This window comes from Rhamphochromis sp. 'chilingali' (genome assembly GCF_963969265.1).
Source record: "Rhamphochromis sp. 'chilingali' genome assembly, chromosome: 3".
NCBI classification, from domain to species: Eukaryota; Metazoa; Chordata; class Actinopteri; order Cichliformes; family Cichlidae; genus Rhamphochromis; species Rhamphochromis sp. 'chilingali'.
In genome coordinates this window covers 35,531,225-35,551,655 of record NC_137931.1, presented here as the reverse complement: position 1 = coordinate 35,551,655, position 20,431 = coordinate 35,531,225, and the positions used below count along the sequence as shown (strand labels likewise).

Sequence of the window (20,431 nt, the reverse complement as noted above, 5' to 3'; positions counted from 1 at the left end):
AACAAATTAAAGGTGTCAGCCTTTAAAATTCTGATGACAGTAGAGACATTGATCAGCAGATTTATCAATACTGAAAATAATTGTTAGTCACAGCTAACAGTTGTCATCGTCAACCACGTTGTCAGGTCAGCTCTGCCGTTTCTGTTGGACGCGTTTTGATCACATAATATCTCGTTCATATCATAATGTTGTTAATTTTAAAACACATGTTCCTAGAAACTGCAGTCAGGGCCAAGAATCAGCCAATCACACTGATGTTTCGGTTCATCGGTGCCGTTTTATGTTCTTTGGATGGTTCTGTTGAGACAACATTGAAAAGTGCTGTCACCGGAGCTCGTGACTCACACTGACGTTGACGGCTTCTTGGTCTATTTTTGAAAAGTTTGTCTCAAACTGAGCTATCAAGAAATCATTTTATACCTGCTCTGCTTTTTAAACATCTACATGATATTCTTCTGCTTCTGTTAACACTTCTGTTTTAACCACTTTTTGCCATGAACCTGGTGTGTCTGTAGCCTACAGATGAAAGTGTCTAACTGCTGTTACTGTCCTGTGTGCACAGTGTATTCTGGGATCTGTACTGCGCTGCCCCGGACCGGAGGGAGACGTGCGAACATTCCAGCGAGGCCAAGGCTTTCCATGACTATGTGAGTGAACTTAACCAACCCTCCCGCCGTGTACAAGTACACACACATCCACATGCTCGTGAACACCCATGATCACACAGACCGTGCATCAGAAAGAAGGGACTATCCTGTTTGAGATAATGCTGCTGGTTCTTGTTTTGACACGTTTGTTTCTTACCGTCTGCGCGTCTGCTCTTCCTGGTTGCAGCCTCCGTTTGGGGACGGGGCTCGCTGCGAGCCAGACGTCTGAAATGGCGTGCTTTTAAAAAATGCAACACCCGTGAACACCACTTGTATATTTTATGGGAAAGCCCTTAGACTTCCATCTTTGAATTTTTAAAATCCAATTGGGTGTTTGTGGCAACGTTCAATATTTAACTCGATCTGACTGATTACATATATTTTTCCTATCAGCTGCTTCAGCGGTGCAGCTCAGCTGGTGGCCACACTTCCTGTTCTAGTGAATCTGTCGCCGAGGTTAAAGGTCACTGTACTGCCTGACTATTTATCGTTCCACTCGTGGCTTCAGTAAAGGTCAAATCACATGAAGCAGCTGGTTGATCGCACCATTACATCTACACACACATTTGCACACAATAGCTGCTTATGATAGTTGTGGCAGAGGATGGCCCGGGTGCTGCAAGGTCAGGGCCTGAGCCCCCCGTGACCCCTGTCTTCTGCACAGTTGATCAGACCAGTAGATCAAACGTGCACGTTTTCTGCAGGCCAGCACAAAGCGAGCGTCTGTTTTCTCGTGACTGCAGACCACGCAGGCTTAACCTCCTCACTTTGTCATCTTTTTTCAAATTGTTTTTTTGTTCTTTAGCTGCAAGGGTTTTCTCTTTTGGCTTGTCCACACTATGATAAATATTTGCATCATGCCGCGTGGTGTATATTTGAGTAAGGATTACACGGTGTGCGAATGTTGACTGGACAGACTGCTTCAGCTGTGAGATTATCGTTCCACCCGGGCAGAAGTTAAACCTGAAATGGATTAGAGGCACGGTTCTCGCCATCCGCGTTTCATTCAGGCCGTTTTAACTCGTAGCCTGTCACCCGTCCAGTTGAACTCTCTTATGAGGTTTGACGGCAAAAGTGCGAGCGCTTGTCAGCTGAACAGATTACATCTGTCGCGCATGTACCATGCATGTCTGCGCGGGCACTAGTTGATGTGTGCGTCTCCTCGCCTCGTCTCTGTGTGTGTGCATGTGTTGGACCACCATAAGATTAATTACATGGTTAATTAAACCTAGTAGTTAATTAAATCTGACAACTGTGTCTAATTAATCTAAATGCCATATAATTTCCTACACCTTTCTCCAGAGGTAGGCCAGCTGGATGCCTGCATGTCAGCTATTTAACGGCTCTGGTTTGACAGCCCTGGTCAATATATGTCTGAACCTCTGGCTTGAAATTCTGCCAACCTGCCGACATATTTTAAACGTGTTTCAGTCTTTGTTTGCGTAAACTGGTTAGCTGAGAATCCGAATCGCTGCTGCTGCTCCTCAGCATTGGACTGCATAGACAAAACATAGAGTCAAGCTGCAGTTTAGGGGTTAAAGTGCTGATGTGAATCAGAGGTTCAGAAGTATATTGAGCTTGTTTTTACTAAAATACAGTAAAGATAGGTAGAGAGAGGAGGCAGGTGCTCTGTTGGTGTTGTGGTAAAGTGATAAACGCATCCTAAAGGGGAACTTGATGAGCATTTAAAACTGCTGAGACGCTCTGTTTTTGATCTTCGACCTCACTCAAGTTCACAAGGTCAGCCTGTGCGAACTCTCAGCTCGCGACTGCTGATTTGCTGCGATTAGGAGTTTAAAGATAGAAATATTTGTCATTTTATGGTTTCGCATGCGATGTGCAGGTGTTTCACTTTCAACTTTCAAAAAAAACTAGTGCAGCCTTCCGATTTGAGATAGACACAAGGTGCAGGATACTGTTTGCACACAAATGCAGAAATCTGAATACAAATCCAACGAAAAAGAAAGTGTAGAAAAACTGCATTTTACGCAGGGTCCTCTTTTATAAATGATTGTACCCTCTTACTTCCATATTTAATCAATGGCATATAAAATCAGTGTTTGCACCTCAAGTTATTGGACACAGCAATTAAAAGAAACACAAGAAAGAAGCACAAATTTCACAGAATTTAAAACTCAGACGCTCACCTGAGAAGTGGGGAAAAGAAACGGTCTCAAATCTGTAATCGTGAATGGCAAAAAGTGCAAAAATGTCACGCAGGTTATCGCCTTGGCGAGGACCACAGCAGAGAGGAAAAGGAAAGGCTGTAATACAAATAAGAGACAAAAAGGCATCAGTTCACACAAGGAAAGCAGGCGGCTATTTATAGCTCCCGCAATTAATTTAGTGTATGCTATGAAGAGCAAATTCTCTATATCAACATAGGTAGGCGGGTTTGAGAGGCAGAAACAACTATATTTATGAGAAGCAGCTGTCCGTTTTATCTTATGTTTACATACTTTCACTTTTCACCTTTGCTTTCACTCACTGGTTTGGTATAGCCACAAAACTAGTTAGTGATGTTTAGGACAAAAAGACTGCACCTGGGTTAAAATATCGTCTTGAATGTGCTTGAAAATCCAGGCCAAAGGTCAAAAGGAAAGAAAAACATGTGTCGTCAGTTTGAGTCGGTAATTGAGAAAAAAAAAAGAAAGAAAGTTTGAGTCGGTAATCGTGGACCTCGTGCTACCTTAATATAAAAGAAAACTATAAATTATACTGCTTTGAATTCATGCTTTGCTAAGTAAAGTTCCAGAGTTGTTTTGGATTAGGAGTCCTAATAAAGCGTAGAGGGTGTGGCAGAGGCTCTGACAGTGCACGACAAGGTGCGAGAAAGCACATGTGCTATTGTGACCATTCCCGCACGTGTCTTTGTGCGTCTGCGTGACGGCGAGAGCCAGAGCATCGGGGTCGAAGCGCGTGAATCCCCAGGGTGACGAGGGGTCTGTCTGCCTCTGATTAACTCTGGCTCCTCGGTCCCCGCAGACTGACGGCCCGATCGAGTCTCTATCAAGGCCCCTTGCTGATAACGGCTCCCTCGCTCCCCCGAGTCCGCCCGGATCACGGAGTGAAAAACAACACGGCTCCCGGGAGCCGCGCACTCCACTCTGTGTGCAGCTCAGCAGGAGCGGTGGAAGGGGAACTTGTGTGAGATAAACCAGGATTGCTTTTGTTTTTATTAATGCTTCTTCTTACATGTAATTTATGGTCTGCCTGGCCTCTATAGAGGTGTACGCTGTCATTTTGCTGCGGATAACAATGAGAAAATATCAGCAAAGAGCCATAAAATTGATATCTATATATCTGCTTATTTGTTTCCGCAAACTAATTTGGTTGCCAGGCAACGCTGAGCCGGAGTACAGTCTTAGTTACAGATTTGGTTTGGCTCAGCTCAGTTTGGCTCAATTTGGCCCGATTTGAAGGCACCTCTTACTCAGCCCTGTCCTGCTGGCCCCCTCTGAGAGCAATGATGTAGACTTTGTGGACTCTCCAGTTTGGGAAAGATAATGGAATATAATGTGCTAATCCCCAGATCTGGGGACTGGTTGACAGCTAATCCAGGGGAATGTGGTGGGATTGGAGCCCTGGCCTCCCTCCCAGAACTGGAGGCCTCTGACTAGAAGGGTAGCTAGTTGCTTTCACCCTTGAATGGCGAATCTGCTATCGTAGACACTCTCACGTAAACACTCCCACTTGCAACAGCGCTTGTGTGCATATCCCACTCCCACGCGCTCTCATGCAAATGAATACACGCACTCAAAGTAAGTGAGATGATGCCGTATCATAAAGAGCTGGAACAGCCTGAAGTCTTGTACCTCTGTAAAGTAATTTGAGTGTTCGCTCTTGTCGTCTTAATTGTCGGAATTGTGTTTCTGTCCTTCCTCTTCACGTCGCCCTTTAATCACGTTTATTTCCTAAAAGAGATCCGCGCATCTCATGGTCCTCTTTTCTGCTGGAATTTGGATGTTCCTCAAAAGAGCACTTTGTTGAGGAAATGTGTTTGATTATAAGAACATGGCACGTCTTTAGTAACTCAATATGAATGATTAAAGCACGCGAGCTTTGTGATGAAGAAAGCATACATATTGACGGACGCACACACACAGAGAACGAGTCGCTGTCTTCTCCATCTCAGACACGCGTGCATGCACTTGCAGTCTCAAACAAACAGTCTTTCAGGAAGCGATCCGCTCGCCTCGCTGCTGCAGACATTTTGCTTTGCCCCAGCCAGAGGTCGCAACCCCAAACATCTGCGATTCACGCCAATCCGGGTTCACCGCCTGCAGAGCATCACAGATTTAGTGCCACAAGTGCGTCACTCACGTCGCAGTGCTTCACTGACTCCTCTCAGCTCTCGGCTTACTGATGCAAACTGTCACGATAATGGCTGAGATGGAGGAGTCAAAAACAGGGATTCAGCTTTGAACGTTTCACCTCTTCCCGAAATAGAGCGCATTAAGAAAACCGTCATGAAAGCCCTCGTGAACATGATAAGGCGCTCGAGCATTAGCTGCATATTTGATTGTTTGATCGACAGAAAATTTTAACATTTTGAAAATGCAGTCTGACGTTCTGTCTTTACATCAGCAAAACTTCCATTTAAATTTTTTTTTAATTTTCAGTTTTTCTTTCCTGATTACGTTCTTGATTGATGTCAAAAAAGTCAGAAAATATTCCCCGCCAGTGTTTTTCAGAGACCAAGGAGACATTACTTACAGTCTTGTTTCACCATTCTGAAATCATATTTGCTTTTATTAAAAGACTAACAGATTAATGACAGTCAAACAGTTGTCAGTATATTTTCTGTTGGTTGACCGGTTGATTGAGTAATTAACTTCTTGCTTCTGCTCTACACTGAGTCACTTCAACCAGGAAAACGAGTGCCGCAGCCCTAATCTGATCTCTTCCCAGCATGCCGTTTGCAGACCGTAGATAGATGGAGATGCAGTGTTGGCTGTTGCCTGGCTATTCTTTGAGCGGGTTAAACATTTGTTAGGCTCGACCACAGTAACAGGTGGCACGATGGGAGGAGCTGCGCTCTGTAAACAAGCGTTGATAGCCAAGCCTTTGTCTGGACTCTGTGTGGGATTTTGTGTGGTTTTTTTCATCACTGCTACTCACTACGTTACCAGGTGCTCACTTGCCATTTTTTTTATGCCACACGTCTGCATGAAACCTTCCTTCCCTGTCAAAGCGCTCTTTGTCCCCGTCCTTTTTTTTTTTTTTTTCATGAAATTTACTCATCCTGCACCGTTTTTTTCCTGCTTCAGTTCCTCTCAGGTCTTTTTCGCCATCCTCCAACCCCCTCCCGCCGTGCTTTCTTTGCCTTCCTCTCTGTTCCACGCTCTCTTTCTTATTCCTCCCCCTCTCTCCTTCGCCGCCCTCCCTCCCTCTCACAGGAGATTGATTGGGTAATCTGGCTGGGTGCCAGCAGTGCCCGCTTCCTTGCTCGGGGGAAGGAGAGAAGCAGGGGCGACATGACGACATGCAGGAATAATAATAACATCCATAATATAGGCAGAGTAGGTATGGATGGAGGCATGAGGACAGAAAGCGAGAGAGAACGCAGAGGACTGGAGTCTGCGTTGGCACGGCGATATCATCCTCTCACAGATTCTGCTGGCTGTTTTCACTTTAAATATAGCCTACACACCATGGTGTGCCACAGCATTGTGTCTCCATTCCTGTCCGTCTCCCGTCTTCTCTACCTTTCTGCCACCGCCACCGCCTCCTCTGTTCACGCCCGTGTCGTCTTTTAATATCAAACAGTGCGTGGAGTGCAGGCTGCAGGCAGACGGGCGCTGAGCGAGAGGACGCCGTCTTTGTGTGCCGTTGTTTACCGTTGTTACAGTCTAAATGAAAAAGGCCGGTCGGCTCCTCTGTCTGTGTATACCTTTCGCTATCTGAGGAAGGCAGCAAAGCCTGAAAGTGCTGCCCTCAAGCTGCGTGCGTGTTCGGCTGGAGGTCTGCAAGTGACAGAAGCAGAAGATCAAATGTTGCTTATGATTCCCTTCCTTGCAGGTTCATTCTGGGCAAGCTTAAACCGAGCTGCAGTTTAGCATTTGATCTCAGCTATGTAAGCACGAGCCGCTGGATCTGTGTTTGACAGGGACAGACCGGGACATGGACGGATGCAGACGACCATCCGGGGACAGAGACGGGGAGGGGATGTTTCTGTGCAGGGAGAATGAGGTGTGCGAAGGCACTAGGGACTCTTTTTGAAGTCTGCATGTTTTGCAGTTTATCTGAGTTTTGGTACTAGCTATGCTTTGCGTCCCACTAGCCAGAGCAGCGTAAATGCCATCAATCTGCCCGCGCAAAGTTATTGTAGAAGCCAGGCCCTGCAGCTTATACTTTCCCTCCTTGCATGCAGATTTCCAACCCAGTCCCATTTAATTTCCCTAACCCAGTTACCCATGAATACCCTCTTAGTTGCAACATCATCATCCATAAAATTTAAACGAATGCTTTAAATGAATACTACATTCAGGGGAATAGTGAAAACTCCTTGGGGCATTTGTTTATCTCTCCCAATGAAACTAGCGGGTGAACGCTGCCAATTCTCTTTCAGTTGAGTCATTTTCAGGAAACAAATTATGGCTCAATAATTAAAAAAAGCAGCATTCATCATTTGTTTGCCCTCGACTGTAACCAGTTTACTGTGGAGAATTGAAGTGAGCAATTTGTCAGGGGGCTGGAAGTTTGAGGGCGACCTTCCGTGCTGGGGGTGCCTGCGATGCTTCTCTTGGCAAGCCTGCATCACGCAAGCCTGCCCGCACGCACACAAGCACACATTCACTCCCTCCCCTCTTTCTCACCATCTTTGAAGCTCCCTGACACCGGCGACTTCCAAACCACATCCATTTATCCATTTATCCATTGTGTAAAAACACACTGTCCGGCTCGGAACGGCATAAATTACTGCAATTATGATGCTTCTGCTGTCTTTGTTTCAGCTTACTTTGAACTTTCCTTTGGCAGGCTGCTCTGACTCTGTGTTTTTATAACTTTGTGTCCCAAGTCTCAGAGGAGAGGGCAGAACAACCTGGTAGAAGCTTAGACGAGTGTGTGGTTACTGTCGATTTTACTGTTTCTCTGAGTAAATTTCTTCAAAGTGAAACGACTCTGCTGGTCTCCAGTCAGCTTTCCCAGCTGTGGCGCTCCCCCGTTCTCTCCTCCCAGAGAAAAGCTCGGAGCGCTCCATTACTGCCGCTCCTCATTAGGTCTAAAACGTTGACGGCGGTTGCAAGGATTGTCAGGCAGATACGAGTGAAAGCCATGTTTAAGCATACGGTCCCGTTGGTTTAACTGCGAATCGAGAAGCCGTTTCCTTCTTTTAACCAAGATTCATAATTAAGTCAGCTTTCATCAGTGACAAGAGTCTGATTTTAAAGTCGACCGTCATTGTTTCCTTCTGTTCAGGTCCACAAGTACACATTTGCTATCCTTTGAGAAATTTAGCGTGTCATGAACTGACTCAAAGGTTTTGACAAACATTTCAAATAGGTTGACGGAGGACGGGCCAGCGTTTATAACCTGGAAGGCACGGGAGAACCTCCCATGCAGGTCAGGGCTTCCTGAGACGATCGCTTCTGATGACGTCGTCACAAGTTTGTCAAACTGTGCAAATAAGAGACGCACTGAACTGGGAGGTTGTGTTTAAGTGTGTGAGGACACAAAAATCAGTAAGATAATAGATTAAATGAGCAGTAGGGCTGGGCCATATTATACCGTTCACGGTAATACCGGTATAATGTTAGGCAACGATAGGAAAATGAAATATCGCGATAGAATGGGAGTAAAACGCGCATGCGCAGTGCCTTTGTTTTCATACGCACATGGCCGATTGTTGAGTGAAACAGATGAACCAGAATTGGTTTGTAAAAATGGTGCAACTTCCGTGATGTGGAACTGGTTTGGTGTTTGTCCGTCAGATACACGACAAAGCACATTTTTTTGCAGAACATGCAAGCGGCCGTTGTTATTGTCATATTTGTCGGACTAAGATGCTCTTAAATCTGGGAGTAATCTGTGTCCTAAACTCCGTATCCTTCAGGTCAAACAACACTGCAGCATCACTTAGAGTTAAAAACTGTCTAAATTCTTTCATCTTTAATAAAACGATCAGCATTGCTGCTTTACCAGGTGTAACTATGAAGTTTAACTTCCAGGCATCCATGAAAACTAAAGTTATTACATTTAACGGAGTTAGACGTTAGCAGGAAGCTAGCGGAAGTTAGCTCGCTAGTTTCGCTAGTTACCTAAGCATGATATTGCATGTTCTGACTGAGAGATTTCTGAAAAAAATCAAACGTACAGTTCTGCTATCACTTCCAACATAAATGAAGACAGGAAACTAAACAGCAGTGACGTTTGTAGGGTTACTGAAGTTGGGCTAGCTGGTATATAATGATGTGCTACGTGATCGCTAGTGACACAGCTATGTTAGCATAACATAAACAGTGAAGCTGGAGGACGAACACTAACACTTTTCCACTTATAAAAGTTAACGTGAAGGTTCTTCATGGTTAGAGACAAATGCAATCGCATGGCAGGATGTTGTAAACGGACCAAACTTCAGTCAGGAGAACAACTGAGATAATCCATCCACAATATGAGGTTAGTCATTAATAGACTGCAACAACATGGGAATAGAGCAGCTGCCAGAGAATTCAACATTAATGAATCAATGGTACAGAAGTGGAGGAAGCAAGAAGAATGAGTTTAATAAAGTTTGATTTATCTGACTGCTTTGTTTCGCTTAATGTGCCTTATAATCCCGTGCACCTTATGGTCCGAAAAATACATACTGCACACTGCAGTTTAATGTTGCAAAGCACCTCTTTTTAACTTCAGTGGATATTATACATGGTTATGCTCAGGATATGTCAGCCCATTTCTACTGGAAATGCCTTTTGGTTAAACTTTCAGCAAGGAATTTGCATTTGCACTGTTACATTTTTATAAAGCTTTAATGTACATAAAAACCAGCTTCTTGTTTAAGTGAAAATAAATGGAAGGTTGTCTTTTTGCGCTAGTAATGTTGTGGAGTTGTATTTTGTCTCGCATCAATTATATCGTCGGTTATATCGTTATCGCAAATTTTCAAATATATATCGTGATAAATATTTTTGGCCATATCGCCCTGCTCTAATGAGCAGCATTAAATATTTCAGGTCAAGATAGACCGCATGCGGTGTGTGCATAACAGCAATTGCACATAAAGAAAGCAACCCAGGTTATGCAAGGGATCAATAGAGATATCTTTCATAAGATATGGAGATTGAATGAAGCGGTATCAAGGGCAGGTCTGCTTTCAGAAGTCAGTTTCTCTTCCTCTCATAGCCTTGCGTCTTTTCTTTAAAGCGTGCCATCCTTTACTGTCCTGAATCATGTTCAGTTTATGCCTGAATAGAGATCATCACTCACCTGAATTGTGGTGGCCAGACAGTCTGTGTTTAGCACAAAAACCTTCCTGAACCTGGAAGTGGGCACGTCGTTCCTGCCACACGTGGTTTCTATGGAATACTGAGCTTCCTCCCATGATTATTTATGGTTGTTCCCACTGACAGCCAACTGCATCCCATGAAAACTAAGTTAGAAACCAGCTTAACTTTTACATAACCTGAGTTTTTCTCAGTGACTAGCACTCACCTGTTCATCCATGATATGATCTGGTTAATTCAAACATTGCAAATTTGGAGCGGCAGCTTTAAATTGCTTTGAGAAACTAACAGTTTGTGGCAACTTTCAGAGGAAGTCTTTTCACTTCCTCCCTCATGTTAGTCTTTTTTCCTCTCAGACACTTTGAGCCTTATCCTTTCAAACACCGTAATTTCTCTAAAAGATGCTCCTCGGCTTTTTGTTTTCTTTTTCATATCTTTGTCCACTCTCACATCGCTCTTCTCTCTCGTGCATGCACACTCACACACATGCACACACAGACACAGTCTATCCTGCCCTTTCTCCTCTGCCTCTCTTTGTAGCAGTGGGCAGGCTTGTAACTGGCAGACATTGCAGCTTGGCACAGTGCGTCCCTGGAACTGTGTGTGTGTGTGTGTCTGCTGTCTCCTACTGCTCTGCCAGTCCACCAGTCTCAAGTACCAGCTGGGCACCCAAACTCACAACCAAAATAAACTGGCGGCCCTAAGCCCATTGGTTGGTGTGTATGTGTGCATGTGTTTGTGCGCGCGTTCTGGTGAGTGCATGCACGTGTTCATGGCTGTGTGTGTGCGAGCGCGTGATGCCGATTGGACGCCCTTCTTATTAAGTCTCATTGAAGCGAGGGGTGACACAAACACAGACCTTCCTCAGATGAATGCCTGAGATGTTCGCCTGTCTCAACTTTGCATTACAGTGAGGCCCTCCCTGCTAGGATTAAAGACTAAAACAATTACAAAGCCTTATTTGCAATTTAAATTCTCCCAAATGCAGACTTAATCCCCATTTTCCAAAGGCAGCAATACTGAGAGGCGGAATAAATGTGTGAGAGAGATCCAATTCAAGCCTCTGTTGGGGTTTCTGTTGCTAAAATAACACTTATAAGTTATAGGGGGGGGATAATGAATGTGCTTTGAGTTGGTTGAGTTATGTTTGGAGAACAGTTTGCTTCTGTTAAAAGCTCGTCTTGGTAATGACGGGATGAATGTTGCAGAATCAGCAGGGGGGCTGATTTTTTTTTCTTTTTTACGCCATTTGTGCAGAGAGACGACTTCACATCCTCTGAAGTATTTGCATTTATGTTGTTTGCGTTTAGAAATTCACGTGTGCGCACGTTAAGGTGTCCTGATAGCAGGAGCCGTGGCAGGCATGCTTTACTGCTGCTCGGGGTATATTTACAGACAGTGACTTTAATGCGGTGTAATGATTATTTTTATTCCAGGTACTTCGGCAGCCAGTTCGCTCTGAGTGGAATGACTCCCCATTGGCCCACTGATTACCTCTGTGGCTGCTGCCACACCTGGCTCCTTCAGCTCTCCACTCGCTCCACCATTATAACCTCAGCCCTCCCCCTTTTTATTACTACACCTTCATCTGTTCCCTCCTCCCTCTCTCTGTCTCAGTACACCTTTACTAATGCAACAGTAAGCTGCTCCTTCTTTTTATTAGTCTGCTTTTATGATACAACTCCTCTTCTCTTGTAACTTTTCAGATTTAGTGCTATAAATCAATCTGCCTATTTCATAGATATGCATATATATATTTGTTTACCTGTTTTAACCTTAAAGTACGTAAATATGTTAGGTTAAAAACAGTGGATGGGGACGTCCCGGTCTTCGGATAAACTGCACCGCAGCAGTTTTATTAGATGCCAGATAAATAATAGCCCTCCTAATTATTAAAATTAAAAATGTGTCGATTTCAGCCCGTGCATGTTTGCTGTTCATTCTTAGGTCTCAAACACTTTTGCATTTCTGTCGCTGTTTTCACACATGAACTTTGGACAATGTCTGGGAAATCGAGTCGTTCGCTGTGAATTCACAATTACCGGGAATATTCTCACATCGGCTCGCCTGGACGTTAGCAAGACTTTCTAGCAGAGAGCTGGCAAATTTAAAAAAACAAACAACCAAACACTTAATGTCCACTCTGCTGGGTAAAGTCTCAAAATTCGGCGCTGCACGTGTGAAAATGTCTCAAAATATGCACAACTCTAAATACATCCAATGTGCTTTTTTCTTGTTCCTGCAAGACTTTGTGCATCAGTTACAGTCAGTTTAATTTCAGCTACACTCAACAACTAAACTTTTCCTTTTTTCCGAAGGAAATATGATATATTTATCATTATTATAGGGCGGTAAGTCGCTTTAAGAACAGCATGCATGTGCAGAGAGAGCGACACCTTGTTGAGATTACACAGTTTGAAGTCAGCATGTTTTCCGTTTGTGGCCATTTTATAAGGTCAAGTCTTTTCTTTTAATTCGGCGTCTTCCTTTTCTGGTTCTCATTTGAGCTCAGAGCTCTTGCTTTCTGTCTGCTTCTTCTCTTCAGTTCCTTCATCAGCCACTCTTACTTCGTTTAAAGAAGAGAAAAGTAGCTTTCCCAAGCAACTACAGCGTTAGCTATCGAACAATACTATTTTAAGATTGGCCTCCTTCATTAAATACAGGTAGAAAGTTTGATTTGTATCCATGTACCTATGAGTTATGCATCTAATAATAACCTGTCATGGCTAATGGAAACCTCTAAATTAGTTGTAATGAGTTAATATTCACGGGGACTATTTCAGAGTCCTTTTTTGGGTGGTGGGCAGATCTTGAAATACTCCCGCGATTTCTTTTCATTCATAACTGCAAACAAAGGTGGAAAAAAAGATAAAACCTTGAGTCGAATGTTGTAGTACTTGCTCCACCTCACTCTTTTACGTAGCGATGTCACTGCGATTCCACTTCTAAAAACAGCTTTGGCTGCTTAACAGCGACACACTGAAGAAGCTCAGCGGCGTTTGGGTTTAAGGACAGAGGCCGTCTTTGCTGCACTGTGAGGCTGTTTTTTTTGTGACGTATTTATCTGTTAACTGTTTGTTAGTTTAAATAATCTGTTATGCGTTTTGTTTTTTTTTGTTTTTTTCCATATTTCCTGAAATATATCTACAGTTATCGTACAGAGCCTATACAGGCTTGGCTCTGTGTGATGTCAGAAAGAGCAGAGTTCCCTTGGTAATCATCTCAGCCGCATGGCTCTGGATGTCACTGCAGACACTCACCTGCTGTTCAGTTCCCTGTTTTACGAGGGGCAGCCAATCAGACGAGAGCTGGTTTAAAGGTAGCCTTAAAAAAAGAGGACCTAAAAGTGCTTATTTGTGGCATAGAGTCCCTTTCAGAAAGAACTGACTGTCTCCAGCAGGAAAACATAAGGAGTTTGTTATTAGAAAATGTCTGCAATTTTTATAGTAAACATAGACCATTATTATTAGTGTGTCTGTTTGGGCATATGTTTGATGTTGTTCCCCTGAAATCAGAGCAAACCCTGCCCCTGCTGCCGTTTGGGGTTAATTCTTCCGAGAGAGCCGGAAAATCCAAAAATCCACATCGTGTACTTAGCAACAACAGCGACGTGTGAACTTCCAACCTCCGTTGAGCTGTCTGGATCTAAGCCTTCAGATCAGTTATTTATATCTCCCATGATTAAGTTCAGTGGATAAATAGGGCAGCACATCTGTTTCACTATTGACTGGATGCTCGGACCTGTTCGAGCTTTAGCTCGTGCTCACGGAGCCACGCGTGCTTGTGAAAAGACCAAGAGTTGCACAGGGAAGCGCACACGTGTTACTCCTCGTGTGCGTCCTCTCTGCTCTTTCTCGTTTCTTTTTCTTTACACCACATCAGATCTTTAGTGTAAAAAGTGACATTTGGGCCAGAGATCCACTGCACTGCACTCTGTTGCACACTGAAAAGGTCAGCTTTCATTGAAGGAGTGTGTGGGACCAGCCACTGCCTTGTGAGCGTGAGGGAGAAAGAGAGAGGAGTTTCTTTGAATAGCTGGGCCACTTCAGTTTGCTTGGATAAACTATACTGTGGATTCCTGCTTCGTGTCCTCACGGTGTGGACCGTCGCCAGAGTTGCTCTCTTCTGTGCTGAACTGCTCTGTGGATGCTGTAATCTCCTCAGTGCATGGCCAGATTACTGTCTGTTCCATATTGTCTGGTGGCGGGCTGCAGGATGGAGAGAGGGAGGGATGGAGGAGGCTCTGCTCTGATCTGTTGCTACATAAGGAAGATTACCTTTTTATTAATGTATCCATCTGGACATTTGCTATATTTGGTTGTTTGTCCAGTCTGACACACTGTATAAATCTTATGAGATTTAAATCTAAATACATAAAGGCAGAGATTAGACATAAGTGTTATTTCCCAGGAGTTGTTATGAACAAATGAGTAAATCAGAGCGTCATTTAATTGCGATTAGATAGTATTAAAATACTGTAAATGTTGGATTCTCGTCATGAGTAATACCATTAATTTATTATGCTATTAATCTGGAAATGATTTCCCGAAACTGGATGATTTTCAGCAAAGAAAAATGAAGAAATGTGAGTGTTCATTGTGGCCCGCCACCCCACCACCCCACCCTTCCATGCGTCTTCCTCTCCATCTCTTTCTGTCTCCTGTGCACTCCATGCAGAAATGATTTCCATTCCTGCTGAATTAATGAGGTTCTGCTGAACTGAGAAAAGGCAAGGGGAGTGAGTACGCACAAAGGCACACACACATGCACAAGCAGAAGCAAGCTGGGAGACACACACACACACACACACACACTATATCCACTGCTGAAGCCATATTTAAGTCTGCATCCACACTCGCACGCAGACAGTGATTCACTGAGGCTCGGACACTTTTTGGCTTCTTTAAAAAAAAAAAAAAATTATTTTCCTCCCTTCGCAGCTCAAGTCTGTTTTTTATTTTCAAGTAAATTGCAGGAAATGTTGCAAAGATGAAAGTGTTGGACGACAATCACAAATAAAGCCGAGCCAAACCTGAGGTTCAGTCAGATTTACATGCCTGTATATCCTCCAGTGCAGGCAGTACAGTGCACACGACACACACATACACACAAATATGAGTCAGGCCCCAGAGCTGGGCCCAGTCACCATGGTAACACACTGCTGTGTGTATTAAACAGTACAGTGATTTGGGGCTGTCGGACGTCCTTACCCCCACACATAGATGTAGGTGCAGGTTTCCCCTGCTCAGCTTCTCTCTCGGCTTTGGCTGAAGCCACTTTACGCCGACAGAGACGTGAAGCTGTCTCACCAGCCAGAGGCCCGATAAGCCGAGCGCCGGCTCGACTCTGGCTCACGTACCGTAAACGGAGACAGTGGAAACACGTGAAGGAGCGCGCGGTCAAAAGGATGTAATTGCGGTACGTCTGCGCCGCTTGAAAGCTCCATCAAGGATCAGCTGAACAAAGACGAGTAGAAAGTGCCGGCTGATTTTCGGGCAGGTTTCTCCTTTCGTAGCCGGTTTCTCCTCGAGCACGAGTTTTCGGGTTTGCAGCCGTCATGGGAAATGCCAGACTCGTGAACGCGGGCCACCTCCAACCACAAATGATGCTTGAGACCACCTTTAAAGAGCGACAGTATGCAGACTGGGCGTTCTTTCTTATTTCCTTTTTTTCTGGCTTCTTTACTTGCTTTCTTCATTAAATGCACATGATCATGCACATTCAGCCACACACACCAAAAGAGCGACCTCGCTCCTGCTCCCCTCTCTCTGCTGTCTCAGTATTTTTCTTTCCCATTTATCATCACTGAAGCAAAGGAACCGATTCCAATTTCATGTGTTTTCATTCCGTTCCTCTATTTACTTATTTTTTCACCCCCTCCTCTCTGTTTTGATCCCAGGCAACCAGTCAGCAGTCAATAATCTGTTAAATAGCATTGATCGCCACCATTTAGTTTCCTGGCCAGCTACTTAGGTTATAAAGCTGATCAATGGCTTTGAATGGGAACCACCTAGATAGTGGATTGACTGCTGGGACGTGCTCCGCAATCATATAATTTGTCTTCATTTGCGGTTCAATTATTTGCCATAATGGCTGCTGTCAAAAGCAGCCTCACGCTGGCCCACAATGGCACACCGAGCCTCAAACTGTGGCGAGCTCTCCTTGCCAGCGTGCCCGACTCGCTCGGCTCACCTTGACGCTGCCCCTCCCCCTCCGCCTCTCTTTCTCACGCCGCTGCTTTCCGACGTCACGGGAAAGACATTAGGCGGTAAACGGCACGAGAGGAGCACTTTCACATGTTGAAATGAGTATGAGACCGTGTGTGTGTTTGGGGGGAGGGTTATGAGGGGCTTCAGAGAGTGTGATCTCTGAGTGCATGCAGATGGTGCCCATGGATGGATGTGTAGATGAAGCCTGACCCAGACTGGACTTCCTCTTCCCGAGAGCCCCTTCCTGAATTCATTAATCACCTGCTGTATGACATGTTGTATGTGTGTGTGTGTGTGTGTGTGTGTGTGTCCAAGTTTATTTACATGTGTGTGACTTGTGTAATTTCTTTTAGAATAAGTAGAAAAACCTTCAAAGTAAACTTTTTGGTATCATACTATGTCATTCTAAAAGCCTTTCTCAAACATTTTCCCAGCTACGGCGGTTTAAATCCCCCATGTTTGCTGGATTTTTGAATAGTACCTAATATACATTAATACTACACTGACCTGCAGTAACTAAACTAATCCTAATGCATGTAAATCACTAGCCAGGAGGCTGCTTTGTCATTCTCCCAGGCCTCATTCCAACATTAAAGAATCTTTAGCTTTATGGCTCCTTTTTAGGGTTTAATTGTGCTTTTATTGCTGGGGCATCCCCACCCTCATTCACGTCTTTCCACTCAGGCTCATCTGGCACGACTTCCCTCCAACTCTTTACTACTGTACCCCTCTCTTTAAATCTCTTGTCTTTCTGTCTGCCTCTTTTCTTCTCCTTCTACCTCCCCTGGTTTTATTGGAGAAGGAGTGTCCCCCTCCCCTCTGCTTGTTTGAAGTGGCCTGCTCATATATCACAGCCTTTCCTCGCAGGATATCCTCCCTCTTCCTGCCTCTCCCTCTCTTTCTCCCCGTCTCCCTTGTTCCCTCCCTCTCTGGGGTCATTAACTGGGGGGAGAGTTGGGGTGCGTGGGACAGGAATACCTGTTAACTCTATTTCTTTTCTACACTTTAACCGTATACTCAGCGGACACAATCCCACACACACAGGACAGTAACGGTGAATGTCTCCTCGGAGGAGCTCGGTGTGGCGCGATTCAGAGCCAGGTGGTAGGGTACCTGGTAGCAGGTGACGGAATTTAAACATAAATTCAGTCACCTGAAGAGTACAGAGCTTGTCTTGATTTCTGGGATGTGAGCAAATGTCAGAGTGACTGATTTTGTTAAACTGCTTGGTAAAAACCTCCTGACAAATATTCTGTACATCCCTCTCAGCCCTTCAAGGGATTCATCAGGATCTGTGGGTGTGTCTTGGGTTACCTGGTTATCTGCCAGTGAATCATTTTGGTAGGTTGAATGGGTCGATAACCAGTCGGGGAGTTGTTGGTTTTGAAGATCTGTGATGTTTTTCTGATGTTTCTTTCGGTGTTTTTGTGGTGGTACATACAGAAGTGACATCCAGACGGATGTTTTATTGTACAGAGATCGTCCACGTTACTCACCCCACTGAGTTTTTAGTGTTGTGGCCGAGCATTTCCCCAAAAAGCACATTACTATAAAATATAAAGTGTAAGAATCAAGTCCTTCTAATCTTTTTTTTTTTTTTTTTTTTTGTACATTCAGGCTGAAGTCCGGACTGCGTTTGCATTCAAGCTTTACCCTTGCGTCTTGAGATCAACTGCATTTACGTGGAATTGGACTCTAGCTGGAGGCTGGCACTGCGCTCATTATTGAAACTGTCATGTACACAAATTGACTTGTTTATCTTATTTGCATCGGAGTTATAATTGTGGTTTAACTTGATTAACAGGGCTGAGATGCTCATTGAGATGATCATCAGTGTTTCAGATTACTCATTGCAGTTGTTCTTGTATTTTCTGGTCCTCCTTTAACTCTGCCCTCAGTGGTTTGAAAGAGAAAAAGATGGCTGAATGCTTTGTTTTTGGACCCAACATCCAAACGTATACAGCTTTTAACTTACTAAGTTATTCATATTCATCGGTGTGTACGGTAATTATAAATCAGTGTTTTCTTTGCTCCTGACTGGCTGAGAATATTCTATTATATTTTAATATTTGTGTTGCAGGGTTGAAATCCAAATGCATTTTTAAAAAATGGCCGCTGCATCTCGTGCATCTAGAAGAAGGAGTTAACATAAGGAGCCACGGTGTTTTGTCGATATGCCGACTGATGAATTGGCGTCATTGATGAATCTTTTACAAGTCACCAACGCAACCCTCCCAACCTCACAGGCTCATTTTGTCCTGCTTGTTTGACTTGTGATGAGATCTGAACCGAACGTGAAGCGATGGCACGTTTTACCACACGACTCCCACATTTTCATTATTACAGTGTTTGGCTGGAACGCGGGGGCGCAACCACTCCGGGTCAGAGAGAAAAAACGACGGGAAGGATTTGGTCTTAATTGGCCACGAGGGGAACTGTGTCATTTCCTACAAATTTTACACAAAACAAATTTCATCATTACACCATCACGAGGGCGTACTTCGGCACGGTTTCCCGTTTGCTTCGTTTTATTTGCCACAAGGATTACCCCACTGTCCTTCATCGGCCCCTCTCACAGCACAGTTTATTTGACTCTCATTCGTCCTTAATATCTTTCCTTTATGAGATTCATTATTCGCTTCTTCCTTTTCATAGTCCTTTAATTCAGCCTTGCACAGCCCCTCTCTCTGCCTTCCTCTCTTTTTCCCATTTTCTCTCTTTCTTCTGCTCCTTGTTTTTCCCTCTCCGTGCCCTTGTTGTCATTTAGCTGCTTCCCCCCCAGCCCAACCCAGCCCTCCCCTTCTTTTACGTCTTAGATTTCCCCTCCACATTTTTCTTTCATCCATCCATCCATCCATCCATCCATCCATCCATCCATCCATCGCACTCTTCAGCTCAGGACAAGGAGGTGAAAGCCAAGCGGATTACAGTAGCAGTTTAATCTGGCTGACCCACCAAGGGATTGCTCTCTACTTTTCTGTGAGGCTCCAGGGCTAGAGGGCAATGGGGCTGGGTGGTGGGTGGGGGTATTCAGACTCAGGGGTCCAGCAGAGAGGGTGGAGACCAGGTAGTAGACGGGGGAGGGGGTTGGGGTACCGGGGCAACAGGGAGGGAATAAAATGAGGAAGAAGGTGGAGGATGAGAGCTGGTAAACTCAGAGACTTTATCCAGTTTGAGATAAAATGCTCTCCAGGATGGCGCTGTTGGTTAGTGTGTGTGTGTGTGTGTGTGTGTGTGTGTGTGTGTGTGTGTGTGTGTGTGTGTGTGTGTGTGTGTGTGTTTGGTGCCAGAGGTGAGGGAAGGGCTTTGGTTGTTATTAAGAGATGGAATATTAATGCTACTTTGCCTCTAATTTCTTTCCATCTGTCATCAAGTGGTTGTGTGTGTGTGTGTGTGTGTGTCTTGTCTATGAATAGATACTCCTCAGATATTAACAGACAATTAGTCTGTTCTGTGTTTCAAAGACAAAATCCAAACGTGTCCTTGGTGTGGTTTTTTTTGTCCTTTATTCTGAAAACATCAAATCTCGTTTTACTCCATCTCGTCAAAGTCATTCAGACTCATGTGGCTTTCATCCCCAGTTAACGCCAAATTTATCGGTTCACCAAGTACTGCGCCAGATTCTGTCTTTGTTGACCGACAGCCTCACATGTTTGTTTCCTATCGCTATTTTTAACTAACTCTTGAAATTTGGACATGAAGAGCCAGGATAATATGGCAATTAACGGCAGGGGTGCTCACTTCGATGGGAGAGGGAGGAGGATGGGCACATGAAGTCAGAGGTGGTTCAATTAAAAAAAACTTTAAGGAAATTGCTTATCAGGCTTTTCATATTAATGGCAGTCTAATAAAATATTATATCATTAATGCACTAATAGTGCTTGAAACACTTTTAGTTTTTGTTAATGGAGACCTTAAACTTTCTGGTACTTTCTGCTTTATTGGGTTAACTTTACCAGAACCTGAGCGTTGTTCTAACCCAGCGCTGGTATTGCTTGGATTTTATCATCATCTCACTGTTCCCTATTGTCCTGTCTAGGGATGGGTATCGTTTCGGTTTTATCCGATACCGGTGCCAAACCGGTACTTTTGAAATGGTGCCGGTGCTTAAACGGTGCTCAAACCGGTG

At 44.3% G+C, this 20,431-nt stretch overlaps 1 protein-coding gene across 2 annotated transcripts in view; it reads left to right on the top strand.

Annotated features, from left to right (window-relative positions):
• ssbp4 (single stranded DNA binding protein 4) overlaps nucleotides 1–20,431 on the top strand; it is a 92,489-nt gene that overhangs the window by 26,049 nt on the left and 46,009 nt on the right. For both annotated transcript variants that reach the window (XM_080878723.1, XM_080878724.1), the window contains exon 4: nucleotides 563–647. In XM_080878723.1, coding sequence (XP_080734849.1) covers nucleotides 563–647 — 85 coding nt within the window. The remainder of the gene's footprint in view (nucleotides 1–562; nucleotides 648–20,431) is intronic.